Source organism: Sorex araneus, chromosome 5 (genome assembly GCF_027595985.1).
Source record: "Sorex araneus isolate mSorAra2 chromosome 5, mSorAra2.pri, whole genome shotgun sequence".
Taxonomy (NCBI): domain Eukaryota; kingdom Metazoa; phylum Chordata; class Mammalia; order Eulipotyphla; family Soricidae; genus Sorex; species Sorex araneus.
The window spans coordinates 143,389,624-143,409,565 of record NC_073306.1 but is presented as its reverse complement, the minus strand read 5'-3'; the positions used below and the strand labels follow the sequence as shown (position 1 = coordinate 143,409,565).

Below are 19,942 nucleotides of genomic sequence, written 5' to 3'. Positions count from 1 at the left end.
CTTCCTGAGCACCGCCTCCCTGTTCTGGCCCACTTGAGGCTCCTGGACATGTCCCCTCCTCCCTCTCACTGCGGCAGTCCAGTCCCTAACACTGGCTTTCCTGTTTGTACACTCCCTCCAGGCCACTCCGCGCCGAGGTCATGGCCCTTGGTTGCCACCTCCACGTGCCCCTGGTCCCCGACGTCTGCAGAAAGGGTCACGTGGTGCGTTCTCTCTGGACCCTGGTTGACCAGGCCTGTATATCTACTCTCCTGGGGTCACTCATGCTGGTCACAGCCTTTCTGACGCCCCCTCGGAGGCTCATCCCTCTCCCTGCACCACCCACAGCCCATATTTTCAATGCGGGGGGTCCCAGGCCGTCACTTACAGCACAGGTTTTGGTGGGCGAGGGTCCTAGTGTGGAGGTGCACAGCCAACCACGTTTGCATGTGTGACTCGGAGCAGGCGCAGAGCCGACCGAGTGCACAGTACAATACTGCGCAGGCGCAGAGCTGACCACGTGCGCGGGTGCAATACTGCGCAGGTGCAGAGCCCACCGCGTGCACGGGTGTCGGGGCGTCGCAGAGGGCAGGGGGCTGTCTGGGTGGTGCAGCCCTGCGGCTTCCGCCATGGCCAGCTGGATTTTCTGTAACTACTGCTTCCAGCAGCCCCACAGGACCTCGAGCTTCAGCGTGACCAGCTGTGGGCATGTGTATTGCGACATCTGCCTGCGCAAAGGTACCCACAGCTGGCTGAGGCAGGGGAGGGGGAGCGCGCCTCAGAGAGGGTCCTGAGGGGCCGGAGCGGTGGCTACTGGGCGAGAGGCGTCCTGGCGCCCCTGCCTGGCCCCAGCAAGAGGGCAGCGGGTTGGGGTAGGGACCCGTCGTGGGTTGTTGGACACCGACCCGGCAGCGCTTCTGGTGTGCCTCCCCTCAGACTCCCCTCAGCCTCCCCGCGGCCCGTGGCCTCGCCAGCTTCAGGGGGCAGCACGGGGCCGTGCGAGGTTGGGGTTCTGTGCCCCACTCGGGCCCCACTCCTGTGGCGCTTAACCCAGCGCGGGACACGGGACCCTGTTGAGGCCGCCTCGCCCTGCAGGGGGCGACGCGAGCGCGGTGTAGGTGCCTCAGGCGCCGCAGGAGGGTCGACGTGTGCCTGGGCCAGAGAAGGGTGGGCTGAGGGGCTGCCCCCACCCGCACTGCGGTGCAGAGGCTTCTCCGCACTGTGTGATCGGAACTGGAAGAAGGCCGTGTGTGTGTGTGTGTGTGTGTGTGTGTGTGTGTGTGCGCGCGCGCGCACTGTGTGATCGGAACTGGAAGAAGGCCGTGTGTGTGTGTGTGTGTGTGTGTGTGTGTCTCCACACTGTGTGATCGGAACTGGAAGAAGGCCGTGTGTGTGTGTGTGTGTGTGTGTGTGTGGTGGGTCGGGGGGCGCCTGAGCCAGAGGCAGGCCAGTAGTGAGAGTTGCCAGGACTGGGGACTGGGGTCCTGATGCCTCCCACCCAGACCCTGAGGAGGGGAGGGGTTCAGGCGGCCTGTGCTCCAGGTTCCCCTGTCCAGAGCAGCCGTCCTTGGTCTAGTGGTGGGACTCCTGACCCAGGCAGGCAGCGTCACCTGGAGGAGCACATACATGACAGTGAGTTGCAGACCCTCTTGGTCCCGCCTGCCCTCAGGTCTCTAAGAACACTGGGGGCTGGAGATGCTGGTGGTTGGCAATTGCCAAGGCAACTGTGGGGCACAGGTGGGTGGTGGGGCTGATTTTCCCACCATGGTTTCCAGGTCTTCCTGTTGGCCAGATAACGTCTGAGAGGCACTGCCACCTGGGGTTTGTCATTCCCATGCACAAAGCACAGGCCTTAGTCAACTCGCTGTTCTTTTTGTAGGTAGAAAGGACGAGTGCCTGATTTGTAAAGTTCCTTGTCGTGCACTTTCACTTTCAAAACATGTAAGTTAAGTCTGTACAATCCAAATATGAATTGTGTGTTTGCCTTGAAATTAAGTTTTAGTCATTTAGTCTAAAATCTTCCTTTGATGGTGAACCAGGAGATCTCACAAGATTCCTAAGTAATCCAGTAATTCTAGAACCTGATACAACTATGGATTGGTTCCTGGGAACCACTGTGGTTCGTCAGTCTGCCCGTCCCTGTTGCCCTTTTGCCGCCATGTTGTGTGCAGGGCAGCAGGCGTTATGACCCCATACCTGAGCCCCTGGGCCAACCAGTGTGTGGGTGGCCTTTCTACTATAATCAGACACAGGATGAATGTACCTGCTCTGGGTTTTCAGCCTTTGGTGGTGGTTTTATCCTGAGGGCATTTCCACGAAACTCAAAGATGAGAGATCCCATGAACATTTAGTTACGCCCAGCTTCCTGGAGTGTGTATGAGACACCTCCACTTCCTTGTGTGGGCCCTGCTGTGCCGATTGCACTCTCCCGCTCACATGTTCCCCAGGCAGGATACTGTATGCATCTTCCTGCAGTCTGAGAGCGAGCTGGGCTTTTCTCCCAGTAGCTACCACTGGGTCTTTTGTTTGATTTTTGGGCCACACCTGGTGGCACTTATTGACTACTCCTGGCTCCATGCTCAGTGGGCCACGTGGTGCCAGGAATAGGACACTTGGACGGTAAGTGTTCTGTTACTTCTGCCATGGGAACCTTTTCACTTGCAGTCCGCCCAGAGCTCTGGAGCCCCTGCTTTTCTCTGGCTTCTCTCTTGGTGTGAGTGCCCACCCCACCTCTGGTCTTGTCTCAGAGGAATTGCCTTTCAACCGGGCATCTCATCAGGCACAACCCCTGTCTTACCACTGTTCAAACTCTGGAAGAGTCACCTTATGTTTATGAGAGATGTTAGCCACAAGCCTGCTATTGTTGTATTGCTCCATCCTTCTGCTGGGTTATTTTCTCTCTTTCTTTTTTTTTTTCTTTTTGGGTCACATCTAGTGATGCTCAGGGGTTACTCCTGGCTCATGCACTCAGAAATTACTCCTGGCAGTGCTGGGGGACCATATGGGATGCTGGGAATCGAACCCAGATCAGCCGCATGCAAGGCAAACGCCTTACCCGATGTGCTATCACTCCAGGCCCCTGCTGGGTTATTTTTCTTTTTGTGTGACTGTTTGTCACTGTCACTGAGTTGGAGGTGTGCTGTCCAAGCTCTTGTCTCTTTGGGGATGTTTGGACCTTGGGATTTCTTATCTCTTCATCCTGCTGGGCCTCTTGAGTTCCCAACTCTGCTCAGTCAGTAGGACATTTATGCTGAGAAATTTGCACTTTATTTGTGTTTTCAGCTGGGGTGCTCTGCTATCCCCCAAGTTCCTGAGTTCTGAGAGGCGTCTTCCACTGTAGGTAGGCAGTGCTCTCGCCATTTTGCTGTGGCCCACAAATGCTACTTTCACTGTTGTCTCAAAATCAGCCATGTTTTTTTTTTTTTCTTTTTGGGTCACACCCAGTGATGCTCAGGGGTTACTTCTGGCTTTGCACTCAGGAATTACTACTGGCAGTGCTTGGGGGACCATATGGGATGCCAGGGATCGAATCCGGGTCAGCCGCGTGCAAGGCAAATGCCCTACCCGCTGTGCTATTGCTCCGGCCCCTAAGCCATGGTTTTTGATGTGGGCCTCCCTTTCTTTCCTCATCTCGTGCTGGGGTTCCAGTGCAGGTGGGCAGCTGTTTCCCTCCCCCCATCTAAGCACAGAGCTCAGAGCTCCTCCTGTCTACCACCTCTGTACGTGTCTGCTGTCTTCCAGAAACAGTTTCTGTGACCAGTGTCTGGGAATATGGCATGGATTGACAGTGCTGGGCAATTCTTTTGTTGTCATGCGCTGCAGAGAGCCATCTATCTTAGAGTCATGTACACAACCTCAGAGCAGCAGCACTTGGGCCAGAAACAGGTGAAGGACCCAGGGTGCACCTGCTCTGCTGGGTCTCCTGGCCCTGCCCGAAGCACTCCCCTCACCCTATCTCATCCCAACTCTGCAGAAAACACGTGTCCCAAACACCTGTAGGCCCCCTGTATTTTCCTCTGCGCAGACCATATTCTTTATAGTCCCCGTAGAGAGTGTGTGTCCCCCATCACAGACACACCCAGCAGACCGCATGTCCCACCCACTGCCACTGACCAGGTGTGTCCTGTCCTGTTTTATTCTTCCTTGTTGCTACAGGGTCCCTGGGATTCCTCCTCTGTTGTCCATTGGGGGCAGGTTTCATGGGGCCTGGAGTTCTGCAGCTCCATGTCAGGATTCCCTCTGGCTACACCCTCTAGTACTGCTTCCTTTTCCAGGGCCCCTGGAAGGAACTGGAGGGTGGGCTGGGGGTAGCCTCAGGTGTCAATGGTGTGTGCTTTCTGCTGGCTTAAAGAAAGTAGATTTGGGCAGGGGCACTGAGGGGTGTTTTTCCTGAAGGAGCTGGGCTGCCCTCTGCTCTCTCCATTGGCAGCACCAAGCTTGTACCGTCCTGTGCCAGCACTTATCCCTCCCTCTGTTGCTGCCCTGGGACTTGCTCCGTGTGCACACCTCTGCCTTGGAGCTGGAGTGATAGTACAGCTGGTAGGGCGTTTACCTTGCCAGGTTCGATCCCTGGCATACCATATGGTTCGCCAAACACCGCCAGGAGGAATTCCTGGGTGCAAAGCCAGGAGTAACCCCTGAGCATCGCTGGGTGTGACCCAAAAAACCCCCAAAAACCAAACCTCTGCCTCATTGGGTTGAAGGGCCTTCACTTTCTACTTGGGGGGAGGGGGTGACCTAGCTCCTACTGTGCTGTGAGTGGTTTCTTCTGAGAGCCCAGGTCATAGGGTACAGCAGCACAATGGGGGCAGCAGCTGTGACCCCTCCCCACCTGCCTCTTGCAGATGGACTGGGACATCCAGGCTTTGTTTATGCGCATAGACGGGCTGTGCAGCAGGTACTCCAGAGAAACCTCTCAGGTGAGCTGGGGACATCAGGTAGCTGACCCAGGCATGCGGCACTTCACTCTGTGTCCACCCTGGCTCAGTTCTTCTCTGCCACCAGATTGTTGCAGGGCCAGGTCACCTGGCGTGCTTCCGGTTGAGGTCAGACCTTGGACATGATTGTGGGAGTTGGATGGGGGCTGCTATACTCAGGTCACGGCTGCTTGGTGGCTCTGCCCTTTCCTCCTGGCAGTATCTGACATCTGGTGCAGCTCTTCCTGCTGTGTGCCTCCAAAAGATGCTGCCCACATGTTTGACTTCCCTGAACATCTCTATGCAACCTACGGCTCCAGTCCATCCAGAGAGCATGGGAAGGACAGTGGGAAGCTGGGCCTGGCTGTCTCGTTTGCTAGCTGAGTACCCTTCCTCTGCCCCAGGGAAGAGTATCCTGGGGTTACTAAGAGCTGACTGGGCTGAGGCTTTTCTCTGGGTCAGCAGACCCTGCCCACGATCCACCAGCAGCCCTTTAGGCCTAGTATCTTTAGGTAGCAGCTCTGCACTCACCCTTGAGACCCCACTCAGCTGCCCCTGAATGCTGTCCTAACATAGGCCCAGGGCCGTGGGATCATAGCCACAGACTTCCCATGTGTGACCTCTGCTCCCTGGAGGTCCTCTTGTAGCACCTCCCATCCTATGACAACCAGAATTGCAGTGCCCCCCCCCCCGCCTTCCTGGGGTAGAGTCTTAAGAACTAGCAATTTTGTGGGTCTTTGGAGAAGTAGGCTCTTTCAGATCATGTGTTCTGAGAGCCATGGAGAGGACTAGAGGGTCAGGAACTCAGTGAGTGACCTCCACGTTGCAGGCACATGGTCTTAGAGTGCAAGATAGAACGTTGCTGAAGCACACAAGAGAGCATATATGCCCATTTACGTTTGCATATTGGGTGTATTATGTTATTTGTGAGCAGGTTAATAAACTCTGGATTGGGGTCTTCAAGTATCCTTCAGTATCAGCTTCTAATAGAAACGCTGTAGGAAAAATAGATCAGAGCCTTATGTCCTGTATACAAGGCAAATGAGCAGACAGTCGAAGTGGGCATGGGCGCCAGGTCCTGAGCCCAACATCAGTGAATCATCACCCTCATCCTGACATCCTGGACCCCTCCCAGGAGTCTTCTCCCCCAGGACATGCAGGCAGGATAAACCCAAGTGTCTCTATGCAGCCGTTCACAGCCCCTTGACCCAGATTTCCACAGCTGGACCTGCTCCAAGCTAGGATTCCGCTGCTGTTCAGAAGATACAGAAATGACGTATGCAGTGGCTCTTTGGCCTCTGCTCCGGCTCTACTCTAAGCTCTGTCACCATGGGATTTGTCACCCAAGAGTCACATTCTTTTCAGGTCAAGGCCGCTTGGCCTTCGCACACCTCATGTGGCAGTTCAGCCCCTGGCACCATGTGGGTAGTGGTGTGCAGATCGGGGTTCCAGATGACCTAAGCCCTCTGGAGGTTCAGCAAGACTCACCATCTGTGAGGTTTGTTTGCTGCTGTGTGGGGCCTGCTCCTTCCAAACTTCCTAACACATAATCAGAGCAGTACACAGACCTTGTTCCCTTAAAGGATGATATAGAAGCATCTAGAAATGACTGCAGAGCATGCCTATCATTTTTCTCAGCATGGCCTCGCTGAACCTGGAGCCTATGTGAGGAACTATGCAGCACCTAGCTGACCACAAAGGACCTCTCAGATGTTAGCACTGGCCTCACCTCTTCCTATAGCTCTGGACCCTATATCTGTCAAGGAAATGAGGGAAAGAGAAAACATAGAGTTGTAGGCCACTGCAGGTATGCTGAGGAAGCGGCCAGGCCATGTGAAATTGTCCCAAGCTAGTAGGCATCTGAATTTCCTCTCTGCTCCACCTGAACCAGCAGCTGCACTGGCCCAGCCTCCCCCTGGAGCCTGACATCCAGCCACCCAGGTGTGCAGAGTGGAGAAGTAGAGGGAGTTAGGGGTGGTGGGGGGACACTGCTCCTGCCAGCAGGGAGGACAGGCCATGTGCCTCAAGTCTGGGGCACCTGACTATGGTTCCTGTGTGGCTCTGAGGCACTGTCAAGAGCCGTTGGACAAAGATATTGCCAGCAGCAACCTGGGATGTGGCCTTCAGCATGGTGGGCCCAGCCCTGTTCTGAAGATGCCTCACAGTCTGCAGGGCAAGTGGGAGAGTAGGGCCGTGCTGGTCACTTGAATTCAAGAGGAAGTCCTGCTTGTCTGACGTGCATCTGGGGTGGGAGGGCTGACCTGGCCATTGGACCCAGTGTCCCGACCAGTGAGAGGGGCTGTAGTTCTCTTTCCCTCGTATTGTGCTGGTCGATGTGGTGAGGCCTTGACTCCACTGTCCTGTGCACCAGCTGGCCTCTCCTCTGGTGGAGCAGCCTCCTCCTAAACCTGCCGTTCTCTAACTTGTCTTGACTCTCAGTACCGTTGCAGTTTATCCTCACCAACATGAGCATGGGGCCAACGGGATGACAGTGGAGATGGTGTCTGGTTCCAGTGGCCTCAGCCTTCACTCTGGCACTCTCCAACCCCACCAACCTCAGTGGGCAGGGAAACTCCAGCTGGCACTGCAGGATCAGGAGGCATCCTATGACCTCCTGACCGTGGATCCACGGGAAGGGAGAGGAACATAGCCCTCTAACTCTCCTCCAGGACTGCAGTAACACTCCCTCCTGTGCCTCACTTGATTGCACAGCATAGCCCTACCTGGCAGGCCAGTGGTCACTCTCGTGTGTCTCAGGGCATTGTGGCCACACTTGGCACTCACCGTATCCTTGACCACTGCGGGGCTGCAAGCAGCTAACATTCTTCCAGATTTCTGAGTTTCAAGAAAGACACCGGAAGAGACTGCTGACCTTCTATCAAGAGAAGGTAAGTTTCTGGAGCTGCCTTGGGCTCCTGGCACTAACTAAAGGTTAGGTACCTGTCTCTTGGGCTTCAGGTCCCCAGATGGGGAAAACTGTAAGGCTTCCTGATTCTTCTAAAGTGGATGGAACAGCTTCAGAGAGGAAGTTCAAACCGTTTCACCTCCCCCTGGGAGTGGAGGCAGAGGATAGTGTGGATGCCAGAGATGAGGTGAGGTGAGGCAGGGTTGTGTGTGTCGATAGGCAGGTATGGGGAGGGTGAAGGGCAAGAAGTTATATGCAAGGGCAGCCAGCCCTGTGAGCTGAGACATGCCATCCTTGGAACCCATGGACAACTTAGATGAACCTTTGCTAACTGTCTTTTTGAATGACAGGTGTTTGCCCCTTTTAAGGTTAGATAGTTAGGACAGGACCCAGGCCACAAAACCCTGCCGTTCCTCAAGCATGGATACTGGTGGCTTCTCTCCTGCTGCCTTTCTCTGTGCAGATAGGAGGGGATGACCATGGTGCTACCTTACCCTGGCCGGGTGCTGGGCATAGGGAACACATAACGACCTGGATTCCTCTTGTTCCTGCTCACTGGCTCCTAGCCCTGTGCCGAGCTGACTGTATCCGGTTCAGTAACTGACATGCCACCCAGAGGATTGACCATGTGCTGCAGAGGCCTGCTGAGGTTCTGCCAATGTGGGCAGCTAGCTTGAGGTCTGCAGTGGCCATGTGAACAGGACCATGGCCCAAAGACCTACAGATCACTAGTAACTTGAGGTCACCTCTGTTGGGTGGGGCATGTTGCTACAGTGAACCCAGCAGGCAGAAACCAGCTGTCCCGAGATCCCAGGAGAGACTTATGCACTGGACTGGTTCCTGACCCCAGGGCCAGGACTTGAGGCGCATTCAGAAAAGCTTCCCCTTTGAGCTGGGTGTCAGGTCCAGGTAAGCGTGGCTGCCCTCGGGATCAGTCTGGTGACTTGAAAGCTATGGGCTGTGTTTAGATCTCCGCATTGGAAGACTTACTGAGGAGGCCGGTGCTGCAGACACAACTACAGAGGTGAGCGTAGCCCCTCAGATTCCAGGGGTGGGTGCATCAGCTCAGGGTAAAGTAGAAGGATGCTTGGTCGGACCCAGGTGGCAGAAGAAAGAACACAGCCACTTCCCAGAGACTTCTGCCAACACATATCTGCAGTAGGGAAGTCCATGGGGATTGGGAGGATAAGGTGACCAGGTAAGTGATCTTCGGGGCACCGGGTGATGGTGGGGACTGGGGTGCCTTTGTGAACATGCCATATCCATATGTGTGGGCCTGCAACCCTCGGTGTCCTTAATTAGTCCAAAGGTTTGTAGGGTCACTTGGTAGTCAGCACTACCGGCATTGTTACGGGACCATGTTGCTTCTGGTCAGTTATTAGTGGGGAGAAGCCAGCAGATCTGGAGTGTGGGCACATGTGGACACAGCTCTGAGTACAGACAGTAGAGTAAGACAGCTGTGTTGGTGGGAACTTGTTCCTCTTCTCCATCATTCAGCACAAGGTCGTCCCAGCACACCCCTCTCAGGACAGTAAGACATGCCGTTTCGAGTAAGTGCGAAGGGATAAAACGGGTGGGAGGTGAGTCTTAGCACAAGCCCCAGATGTCTGACCCAGGACTCTGTCACAGCTCCTTCAGCAAAATTGGATAGTCGTCTGCTCTTCGCTCCGGACTCAGCAGTGACCAACAGGTATGTGCTCTGAGCTGGCTGCTCAGGTGTTCTACCCTAAAGGTGGTTCTCTCCCCACCCCCTCCAGGTACCTGTGAGTAATAGCAGTACTGATAAGCAGTCAGCACAGCATCAGGAACTGCCCCTCACACTTCCCTGTGGCCACAGTATTGCTTATACCAAACCGGTATCAGGAGTAGCCCAGGGCCCTGGACAGAGTCATTGGTTCTAGTGGTCTTGTAGCCAGTACAAGAGTCCTCGGGAGCAAGACCCCAAGGAGTCTTCATGGCAACTCTGTCAGAGGTGACTGGTTTGAAAGCACCCATGAAGGAAAAGGAGGTAGAAGTCTGGGCCCCGGGGACTTGAGCCCCAGACTGACAAAAGATGATCCTTGATTCTTCCTGACCTGTTTCCTAAGATGATGAAGCTGAGATCCCCCCACCCACACCTCCACCCAGAGATGATAGGCAGAATCTTCACCTTTTCCCCGAGGTGATGAAGCTTAGCCTCCCCTCCTTTCTCTGAGAGGATGGAGCCAAGTCGCTTCCTCCACATTCCCCTGAGGTGATGGCACTGTTTCTTCCTCCACCTTCGCCCTGACTTGATAGAAGCTGAGTTACTTGCAGCCTATGGCCTGGGTCAGTGGGTGTACTGGGCATCAGCCTGCCCAGTACCTCTGTGCATCCATCACTCTGCCTGGGTCAGTAAATCCCTGTTCAGGGGACTCTTTCTCCCATACTTAACCATTTTTCCTATGGGGATACATAAATGGTGGGTCCCTATCAGCCCACTTGTTCAATTCAAAAGTAACATTTCCAGCTGAGAATGTGTGTGGGCCAGGCTGTGTTGCAGAGAGCCCATGGTCTCCCTGCTTGGTGTCCCTGCTCACCACAGTGTCCCTGTCCACCACCGTCTCCCTGCTCACCAGGGGCTCCGGAGATCACAGGGAGGAGGGATCTGGAGAATAGACCCTGAGCTCTGGGTGCCCTTAGGGATGGCTTTGTCACTGCCAAGAGGCCAGTGCTGTTTGTGACTCTAGAGCCCAGTGAGTTTAGAGGGGCCTGTGATTTGCTTGGCTCTGTCCAGCCCATTGACCCAAAGGTTTAAGCACATATAGGGCTTTCTCATAGTTGCTGTGTGTGCCCAGGTAAGGCCCACAGAGTGCCTCTCTGTTTATCACAGAGCCGAGTGCATGGACATGGACCTCACGCCTTCCCTGATGAGAAAGGTGAGCATCCATCTGCCACCTTGGCACCCGTGGCCATCTCCAAGCCATTAGTGTGGCTGAAGATGGCAACCCAGGTTGCATGCTCGGGAAGAGCAGTCACTTGGAGACTGTCAGGGGACCAGGATCTGCTCAGCAGGAGTGACACCCAGGCTGCAACCCTGCCTTTTGTCTTGCTTCCGCCATCCATGCAGCCCTGTAACACTGCTCCAGCTGTGTGGACAAGCGCCTCCACAGGATCTAACCCCTGGTGTGCTAGAGAGCAGAGGTGGCAGCTCTGGGTCAGAGAGACGCAGAACCAGAGGATGTATGGCTTGGAGGGTCTCTGGTACTGTAGTGTATCTTAGCCTCAGGGTTGGCCAGATGGCAGTTGACAGGGTGTCCGTGTGGGTAGGTGGGCTATGGTGGGGGAGGTTTCTGGGTGGATGCACCCTTGTCAGTCATGGCTTGTGCACACGTCTGTGGTTTGGAGGTGATGGCTTGCAGCGCTGTTTCAAGTTCCGTAAAGGACAGCATGGCCATGTACTTGCCCTGTCGTGCACCTGCTTGGGGCACCTGCTGCACTGAGACCTGGGGTATCCTTCGGGAAGTGCTTTCCATGGTCAGAAGTGGCATGCTCAGCTATGGAGGAGAGGCCTGATTCTTGGCTTTGCCTACATCCCAGTGCCTCTAGATGGAACATGTCCTGGAGAGAGCCTACAGCACCCCTCTCCTGCCTGGAGTGTATACCCAATCCTCCAGAGGGAGTCCCCCACCCCACCATGTTAGCCCCAGGGGTTCTGTGAGGCCAGAAAAACTGATGTGCTGGCTGCTCACTGCTAGAATATGCTGGAACCTACCTTGGGGGCTCATGCATTCTCTTCAAACTTCCCATCAGCCTCTGTTTCTGTGCAGGTGGGGTGGAAACAAGTGCAGTAGCTGAGAAGGTCCTGCACACCCTGTGTAATAGTGTCTGGGTTGGTCTTGCGGGGTCCCAGCCCATAGACAGAGGGCAGCTATGTGTGGGGTTAGCTGCTGCCAGAATGAAATACCTGCGGGGCTTAGGCAGAGGGGCAGGACTGCACTGTTAAATCATTTCTCTTCACACTCCAGCCAGAGCTAACCATGGGGCCTGCCAGGATCTCGCTCATCAGCCCCCCTCAGGATGGACGCATGGGTAAGTTGGGAGCCAGGGAGCCGTCTCATTTTTGAGTGTCAAGTCTGTTGTAATCCAGTGAGTAAGGACAATTCCGAGGTGGTATTCCAGTGTTCCACTGCATCTGTAAAATCTGTCGGAACTTCCCAGATGTCAGTCTGGTAGGGATTGACTCACCAGGGAGAGCTATACAGCCATCCCAAGCAAAATACTTGTGCTCCTGAACAAAGCTGCTTCCCAGTGTGGGGGCTTCCAATGACATTGTGGTATCTGCTGCCCCAAGCCCTTTCCCTGTGGGCATTTTCCCTGTTCCTCCAACTCCCACCACAGACAGGAACAGATGCTTACTTTTCTTTGTCCCCCAGCTCCTGTCCCCTCTCAACTGCTTGCAGCTCGTATCTTTTTTAAATTTAATTTTATTTTTATAAGGTTGTTCACAATAATTTATTACATTCACTATTCCAACACCAATCCCACCACCATTACACCTGCCCACCACCATTATTTCAAATTTTCCCACCACCACCCAAGTCTGCCCCAAAAGCAGGTCCTAAATAACTTATTTTGTGTTACTTGTTATGAATAATCTGCTAAAAATGATCCAAAAATGTTTCCTTAGAGGAAAGTGTATAAAGATTGTTTTATCTCACCCTGGAGCCATTAAACCTTGTATAAGATATTACTAATGTGTTGTTACAGGTTGAACGTTGTGTGCTAGTCATTATTTTTTTGATTGAGATCAGTTGCCTTCTACTTTGCACCCCATCAAATGTGGTGTACGACCCCTTGGTACATCAGTGGCGTAGAATACGAGGTGTAGTGTGGCCACAGGTGCGGCTGTGCGCCCCAGGAATTCTAAAATTTTAAGTAGGTTGATAAAGCTGAAGTTAATTTTTTTTCTTTTTTGCTTTGTGGGTCACATGCGGTGATGCACAGGGGTTACTCCTGGCTCTTTACTCAGGAATTACTCCTGGCAGTGCTCGGGGGACCATATGGGATGCTGGGAATTGAACCCAGGTCAGCCGCATGCAAGGCAAACGCCCTACCAGCGGTGCTATTGCTCCAGCCCCTGAAATTAAATTTTTAATTAAATGGTGACTTTTGGGTCTGGAGGCATCTCTGCAGCTTGTTGCTCTCTTCCAAGATTTATTTATGAGTTTCTGGATCATGATCGTTAACGAACTTATATGGGACCAGAGGCAGTTCGTGGGCATGACTACCAGTCTCCCAGAAGAACACAGGAAGATGGGGGAGGTCACCCATCCCAACTCTGTGGCAGCTTGCATCTTGATTCCTCTTCTTGCATAGTTAGTGTGACTCTAGCAGGAAGGCTGTGCTCCAGAGACCTGACTATCACCTGAGCCACTACCCCAGTAGCCCCTGGGATTCTTTCCTGGGCACTTTGAGGAGTTCTTAAGGTTTCTATTGCTTGCCAGCACCGACTTTCATCAAGAACCCTGTGAGAATCATATCCTCTGTTCCATGCACCTGCACCCATGGAATTCTGCCCCTGTATATGCCTCTCTCTTAGGCCAGCCGGCCCATGACCACATGCTTTTAGATATAGTTGCAGGGCTAAGGGGGCAGTGCAAGAGGGTGCTCATTCACGTCCCAGGCACTGCCCTCTGCAGGTTGGATGTCCCACAGACATTGTCCTTGGTGGTGGGGTTCTTGAGGGTCAGAGGGTCCACCAGCTAAGGATTGACTGGTTGTGGAGGAATATCTGTGCCACCTGTGCCCCATGCTCCCTGCATTCAGTGCCTCCTGCACCAGCATCTTCTGCACCCCTACTTTTAGCATCCCAGATTCCTGCACCCAATACCTTCTGAACCCAGTACGTCCTATACCCAGTACCTTCTGCACTTCGTACCTCCTGTACTCAGTACCTCCTTTATCTAATACTCAATACCTCCTATACCCTGCACCTCCTGTACCCGATACTTCTTATATCCCAAACCCAGTACCTCCCACATTCTGTACTTCTTATACCCAGTATATCCTATACCAAATATTTCCTGCACCCAGTATCCCCTGTACTCAGTACCTCTGGTATTTAGTACCTCCTGTATTCAGTTCGTCCACCCAACCTCAGTACTTCCTGCACCAAGTACTTCCTGCACTCAGTACTTTCTATGCCTATAACCTCCTGCACACAGTACCTTTTATACCCAGTATCCCTATAGTCAGTATCTTCTGTTTCCAATACCCAATACCTCTACATGGTACCTCCTACACCTTATGCCTGCTGACTGTGTGCTTCTTTATACATGTTTCATGACTTTGTCATTTGTTTCATTTTCACTGATCCTGGATTGTCTGGGCTGCCTTTGACTCTTTTATACATGAAGGTGTTCGACCTTCACCACTTTGCTCTGATCTCTGACTTTGGAAGCTGCAGTCTTTATGTCTGAGTCTGTGCAGTTAGGCTCTGGTTTCATCTGCTTCTGTGTTCACACAGCATAATGAGTTTTCCATACCCAAGCAATTTTGTTCTAGTTTTCAATGTTGACTTTTACCAAATTCCTTGAATCATATTCTGGGGTCTGTAAGATGAATGCCCAGCTAGGCATTTTATAATTTATTTTGAAACTGTTTCAAATACAAACATCGTGAGAGCAGAGTAAGGCCTGCATGCTGTCCCTGACTCCTCTACATGTTTCTGCTCCTACTCCTTCCTGCTGTGCTGCCAGTACCACATACTGCTGTACCCTTGAAACAGCAGGGACTCCCTCAGAACCTTTGGCTCGCCAGCTTCTCCTCATTCTATTCCAGCTGGAGGTCTCCTACACACTTGCTTCTTTTCTGCCCTCGACCTCTTTGCATAGCAGGGGCCTTGAGCTCCGGTGATACCATGCCACTGGCTTTTCTGCTTCTCCCTCGTGGGATCAGGCTCAAGGTCTGACCAGCCGCCACCACACATCTGCTCCCCTCAGCCTTCACTTTTGCCCAGCTGACTGTCCTTTCTTATTGGAGAAGACAGTTACATTCCTCTTCTCCTCAGTGGCTTGTGTTCTGTGCTCCTCCAGCTGTCCTCGTACTGAGGCACTCCTCACTGTGTTGGCTCAGAACCCACAGCATTCCCCTACAGGTAGGGCGTTATGAGCACGGGCAGGCGCTGGTGCTGGAAGGCTGCCCTTAGGGAACGCCAAGCATGCCCCCAGCTTTGGGTCTCATTCTGCTGAGCCAGAGTGGTGTAGGGGTGTGGGCTTTCTGGTCTAACTGCTTCAAATGCAATTCTAAAACACAGCTAACGTCCCAGACTGTTTAATGTGACATTGAAAAGCATGTGTTCACCATGTAATGTGACATTGAGAAGCATGTGTTCACCACAAAAGGTAGTCAAGGGAGATGAGAGGGAATGAGACACCAGGATAACTTGCAGCAAAGCACATCTACACTGAGGATGCCGAGGTGTGGGAGGCCTGCTGAAAGACACAGATGAGGCCATGTGAAGATGGCTGGACCCTGCCGTGGGCTCACAGGACTAGGCCTGTGAACATGCAACTGGGCCCCACCATTGGTCCACGGGAGCAGCTTCAGTTTATTTCAGGGAGTTCCCACGTGGAAGGATTTTGCTCCATCATGCAGTCAGCATCTGGAGGACAACACTGATGTCAGTGTCTGATGATACTGACTAAGCTGATGTTATTAGAGATGGCTCCATGAAAAAGGATTACTTACCAAGTCAGTGCATAACAGTGGCAGTGAACCCTGAAAGGGGACAAAACAGATAAGGCATGGGTGGTAGGAAGCTGCTTAACACCAGTCACGTAGTGAGGCTGTCCTGGAGGGAACTAAACCCCAGGAAGAAGCAGTAAAGGGGCTGGAGAGATAGCACAGCGGGTAGGGCATTTGCCTTGCACGCGGCCGACCTGGGTTTTATTCCCAGCATCCCATATGGTCCCCCAAGCACCGCTGGGAGTAATTCCTGATTGCGTGAGCCAGGAGTAACCCCTGTGCATTGCCAGGTGTGACCCAAAAAGAAAAAAAATGAAGCAGTATGTCTTGGACACCCACAGGAGGCAGCAGCTGGATGGTTCTTTTGAGAGACCATCACGTTCAAAGACATGACAGCAGGGGAGAGCTGTGGCAGCACAGAGGAGGGAGAGGAGGAAAAGACATAGGTTAGAAACATGGGCATGCAGGAGGAAGCACAGGTTAGATAGGTGTTGCATTCTTGAGTGGCCATAGGTTTATAATGGACATTCTAGATAGAGTCTGTGAATCTAGAAGATTCCATATGTGTGTCATATGAAGCCCAAACATATTGGAATAAATCCTCTGGATCTTTGCACATGGGAAACAATCCTTTGGATTCCAGATATGCAGGGAGGAATGTGTTGAGAGGCATGTCTTGTGGATTCCGTTCATGTGGGACAATCCTATGGATCCCAAGTATTAGTGAGAGAATTTTATGAATTCCATGCATGTGTGATATGTCTGGGAAACCCCATACGTGTGGGTAGAATTCTAGAGATATGATATGTGTAACAGTATCCTATGGATCCCAGATATGTGGGGGACATCCTGTAGATCCTGTACTATGTGGGGGATCTTATAGATCCCAAATGTGTTTGTCAGGAACCCTGTGGATCCTCTGTGTGTGAGAGAGAAAGAGAGAATCCTATAGATTCCATATATTCTACAGGTCCCATACATGGGAGGGAGGAAATCCTACAGATCCTGTATATTTGGGGAATCCTGTGAATCCCATACACTTGAGAGATGCTGTGGCCCCAAAGAACACTGACAAAGTATCAGTGAGGGAGACAAGTGTGCAAGGATGTGCCTGTCCAGAGTCTAGATTTGAGGGCGCTGCAGGCTCCTTGCTGCTCCATGACTGCCTTCTTCAGAAATCACAGCCTCACTTCCCAGTAGGTTTGAAATGAGTTTCCAATCATGTTCTTCAGTTACCATGGGAAGTCCAGCCTACTTTAGATTATGTACATTCTATTTAAAATTTAACATTCAGGTAAGGGCGCTTGCCTTGCATGCAGCCAACCTGGATTCAATCCCCTGCTTCCCATATGATCTGCCAAGCTTGTCAAGAGTGATTTCTGGGTGCAGAGCCAGGAGTAACCCCTGAATACCACTGGGTGTGGCCAAAAACAACAACAAAAAATTCCCATACATTTAACATGCAGTTTGTCAAATTCTGCTCCAGATTCCTGCCAGGATTTTGACAAAATCATCTACTCATGAGTCTGTCTGGGAGAGTTGTTTTTCTGTTTAGAATCTCTTGGTCATGGATTCAATATTTCTGTGTCTCCATGTATTAGAACTTGTAGTTGACTCCAGACTATAGACCTTAAATTGTACCTAAGTATGGAATTTTTAATAATGGACTTCTCCCCCAGTAATGATCAGGTTGCTCATAGTCACACTGTCCTCTTGGTATCTTTGAACCCGGAATGCCTCCTGTGGATAGGGCATGGTTCCATTATGTGCTTGAGCTGCTCCTATAACATGGACCTAACCTGCTGGGTTCAGTGCATTGGTAGTGAGTATGCTCTGGGGTCATGTTTGCCTTGGTCCTGTAGATTTGACTAATCTCATGCCTTCGACTACTTTGCCTTAGATTTGGGATTGGTTCTGCACCAGTCCCTCTGCTAAAGTCGCACACAGTGTTCCTGCACCTGGAGGTAGGGGCTGTAGCAGTTGACCAGGTGTGCAAACCCGAAAGCGGGCCCTATGTGACCACTGTCCTCGGCTCTGTAGTTTCTGACCTCTGGACCACCGTGTGTCCTGGTACCTCAGATGGCTGCTCTTCTGTCTGCCCTTACTCTAGTGGGAGCATCAGAGCCCATGAGGCACCCAGCCAGCTTCAGTGCTGCCCTTTGCCCTCATTGCTGGCTACCTGAGAACAAAACCATCCAGTCAATCAGTCAGAGCGGAGGCTGCCTTCCTGGCATCCCACTGGGTGATGAGACCCTGGGTATTGACCTTCTCCCAGGACTCGGGGTCAGTCTGGTTCTGCTCAGCACACCCAGGTATTTAGGGGGCCGAGGCTGGGTCAGAGGGGCTGGACTCACAGAATGTTCAAACCCTGCTGTGCAGCCTGGTCACCTCTCCCCATGTTGGGAAGCAACATTGTCCTCTGCATGGGGCTGCTGCTCTCCCAGTTGTGCTCGATCTCCTTACCTGCCTCTTAAGGGGGAGCAAGTTAGGGCCCTGTGCAGACCCAGCTGTCTTCTTCAACTGCCGCTCAGAGCCAGCCCAGTGTGTCCTCCCCACCTGCTACTCAGAGCCAGCCCAGGTGTGTCCTACTGCTCCATGCACTCATGTCTCTTCCTTCAGGCATTGTCTCCCACCAGCCCACTGCAAGGCCCAGACTGATGCCCACCTGCTCACCTGTGCCCCAGCCTCTCAGGTAGGTTCTGCTGCCCTGGCCCCTGCACGGTGTTGTGCTGTCCTTAATAGGGACGTTCTTCATATATTGGTTTTATTGGTCACTTTATAACGGGCTCTTTGAAGGAGATGGCAGGACTGTGTTGCAGTTCCCCCGTCCTGGTGTGTGCTAGGGGCCTCATGTGGCTCCCTGCACTTATTCTCTGCTCCAGATGGCACTCCCCAGCCCAACGTGGGGGAGCAAAGCTGTGCAGCCAACTCCGTGCTGTGCCATTTGTGCTGGCTGCTCCACATCTGCTCTCATTGGGGTCCCGCACTGAGTTCTCTGACACCCCAGCATAGGACAGCCTCCACACTTCACCGTCCCTGGCAGCCCACTGCTCTCTGGCTTTGCCTGTGTGTGTGATCAGAAGGTGGTCACTCTGACCGAGCAGCATAGGCCCTAGGAGGAACCAGTGGGGCCTGCCGGGGTCAGGGGCAGGGCCTGGCATTGCACTCAGGTCTGTGCGAGACACCCTGATGTGTGTGTTGCCTTCCTGCCAGACCTCCTGCACCGCTGCTCCCCAGCAGGGCTCCTGCTACGCCCACGCTGCTGGGATCCAGCAGAGCAGAGAGACTGGCCTCACCCAGCCTCCCCAGCTCCTGTGCTCCAGCGCCTCGGCCACCCATCAGCATCTCTGGGCTGCTACAGCGGCAACATCTAGGTAAATGGAGGCTCCTGGGTGTGGCCCAAGGGTGGGTGAGACTGGCAGCCTCAGGCTGACTCCTTGGTGCCTCAGCAGGGTCCTCTGGCCTTGGGGGCATGGTGCTGGAGAGGTGACGTTCCTGCTCTTGTTGGAGGTGTGCAGGCTCAGATGCATGGCTCAGCTGAATAAAAACCTTCCTGGTGACCAGCCAGCATGGTCCATCCATGGGCTTCAGTTGCAGGGCCTAGCTTCTATGTGGCAGTGGGAGCTGGTGGGCCAGAACCACCATGACCCTAGCTTCAGCAAACCTGAGGCCCATGGCTCTTCTCTGGGGACCCTGGCACAGGGCTCTGCGGCAGGATGTACCCAGCTCCCAGGATCCTGGCTGTAAGCCCCCAGATGTGCCCAGCACCGTTTACATGGTGGTTGAGTTGAGGCGTGGGTTTACTGGCCCTGAAGACCCATCTGGAAACACGGATCAAATGATCTCACAGCAGGTGGGCTGTGCTGATGCCAGATCCCACCACCACTTTCCTGGGCTATGCCTTCGGCCATGCACCCTGCACCCCACGTAGGGCTTTGCCCCCGCCCACTACCCCTCTGTTGCTTTTGTGGACGTGGGCTGCAAACAGGCAGCTCAGAGGCCTGGTGTGCTGTGCATACCGAGCTGCCAGGGGCTAGTGGTTGTCAGTAGGTGTCTGGGTAGAACTGGACATTGCCCATGGCCTTTCCTGTTCTGGCGCACTGGGATAACAGATCAGGTGGATACCCCATGAGCTCACTCCCTTCGCCCAGGAGGCCCCTTCCGTACTGAGACCTGTTCCCACTTGCCCCTGCCCTCCTGTTTGTGTTCTAAGGCACAGACCTGGCTCTTCACTCCAGGGCCTTCTCTGGAGCTCACTGCTTCTCCACTTCCACACACCTCATGGACTCCCCACTATTTCCTGTTTGTGAGCTGAGGCTTAAGCTCTGTGTAAGTGTTCTGGGTCCCTGCTCATGTGTTTCTTCTGAGCCAAAGGCTGGCCAGAGTGACCTTCATTCTCCAGAGATTGCCAGCATTGCCTCCCTGCATGGATTTA

General features: G+C 53.3%; 1 protein-coding gene across 1 annotated transcript; it reads left to right on the top strand.

Moving 5' to 3' along the window:
- Positions 1 to 608: 608 nt before the first annotated feature.
- Positions 609 to 19,639, top strand: RNF212 (ring finger protein 212). Its single transcript, XM_012934716.2, has 10 exons — positions 609 to 717; positions 1,859 to 1,920; positions 4,824 to 4,898; positions 7,727 to 7,783; positions 8,769 to 8,824; positions 9,298 to 9,380; positions 9,439 to 9,490; positions 10,652 to 10,697; positions 11,787 to 11,850; positions 19,620 to 19,639. Exons 1-10 carry the CDS (start codon positions 609 to 611, stop codon positions 19,637 to 19,639), a joined length of 624 nt encoding a protein of 207 aa, XP_012790170.2.
- The last annotated feature ends 303 nt before the right edge of the window (positions 19,640 to 19,942 follow it).

Coding starts and splice junctions, on each gene's coding strand:
- RNF212 (XM_012934716.2), top strand. CDS start 609: ATGGCCAGCTGGATTTTCTGTAACTACTGCTTCCAGCAGCCCCACAGG. Junction 1,921..4,823: donor CACTTTCACTTTCAAAACAT/GTAAGTTAAGTC, acceptor TGCCTCTTGCAG/ATGGACTGGGACATCCAGGC. Junction 11,851..19,619: donor CCCTCAGGATGGACGCATGG/GTAAGTTGGGAG, acceptor CTGGGATAACAG/ATCAGGTGGATACCCCATGA.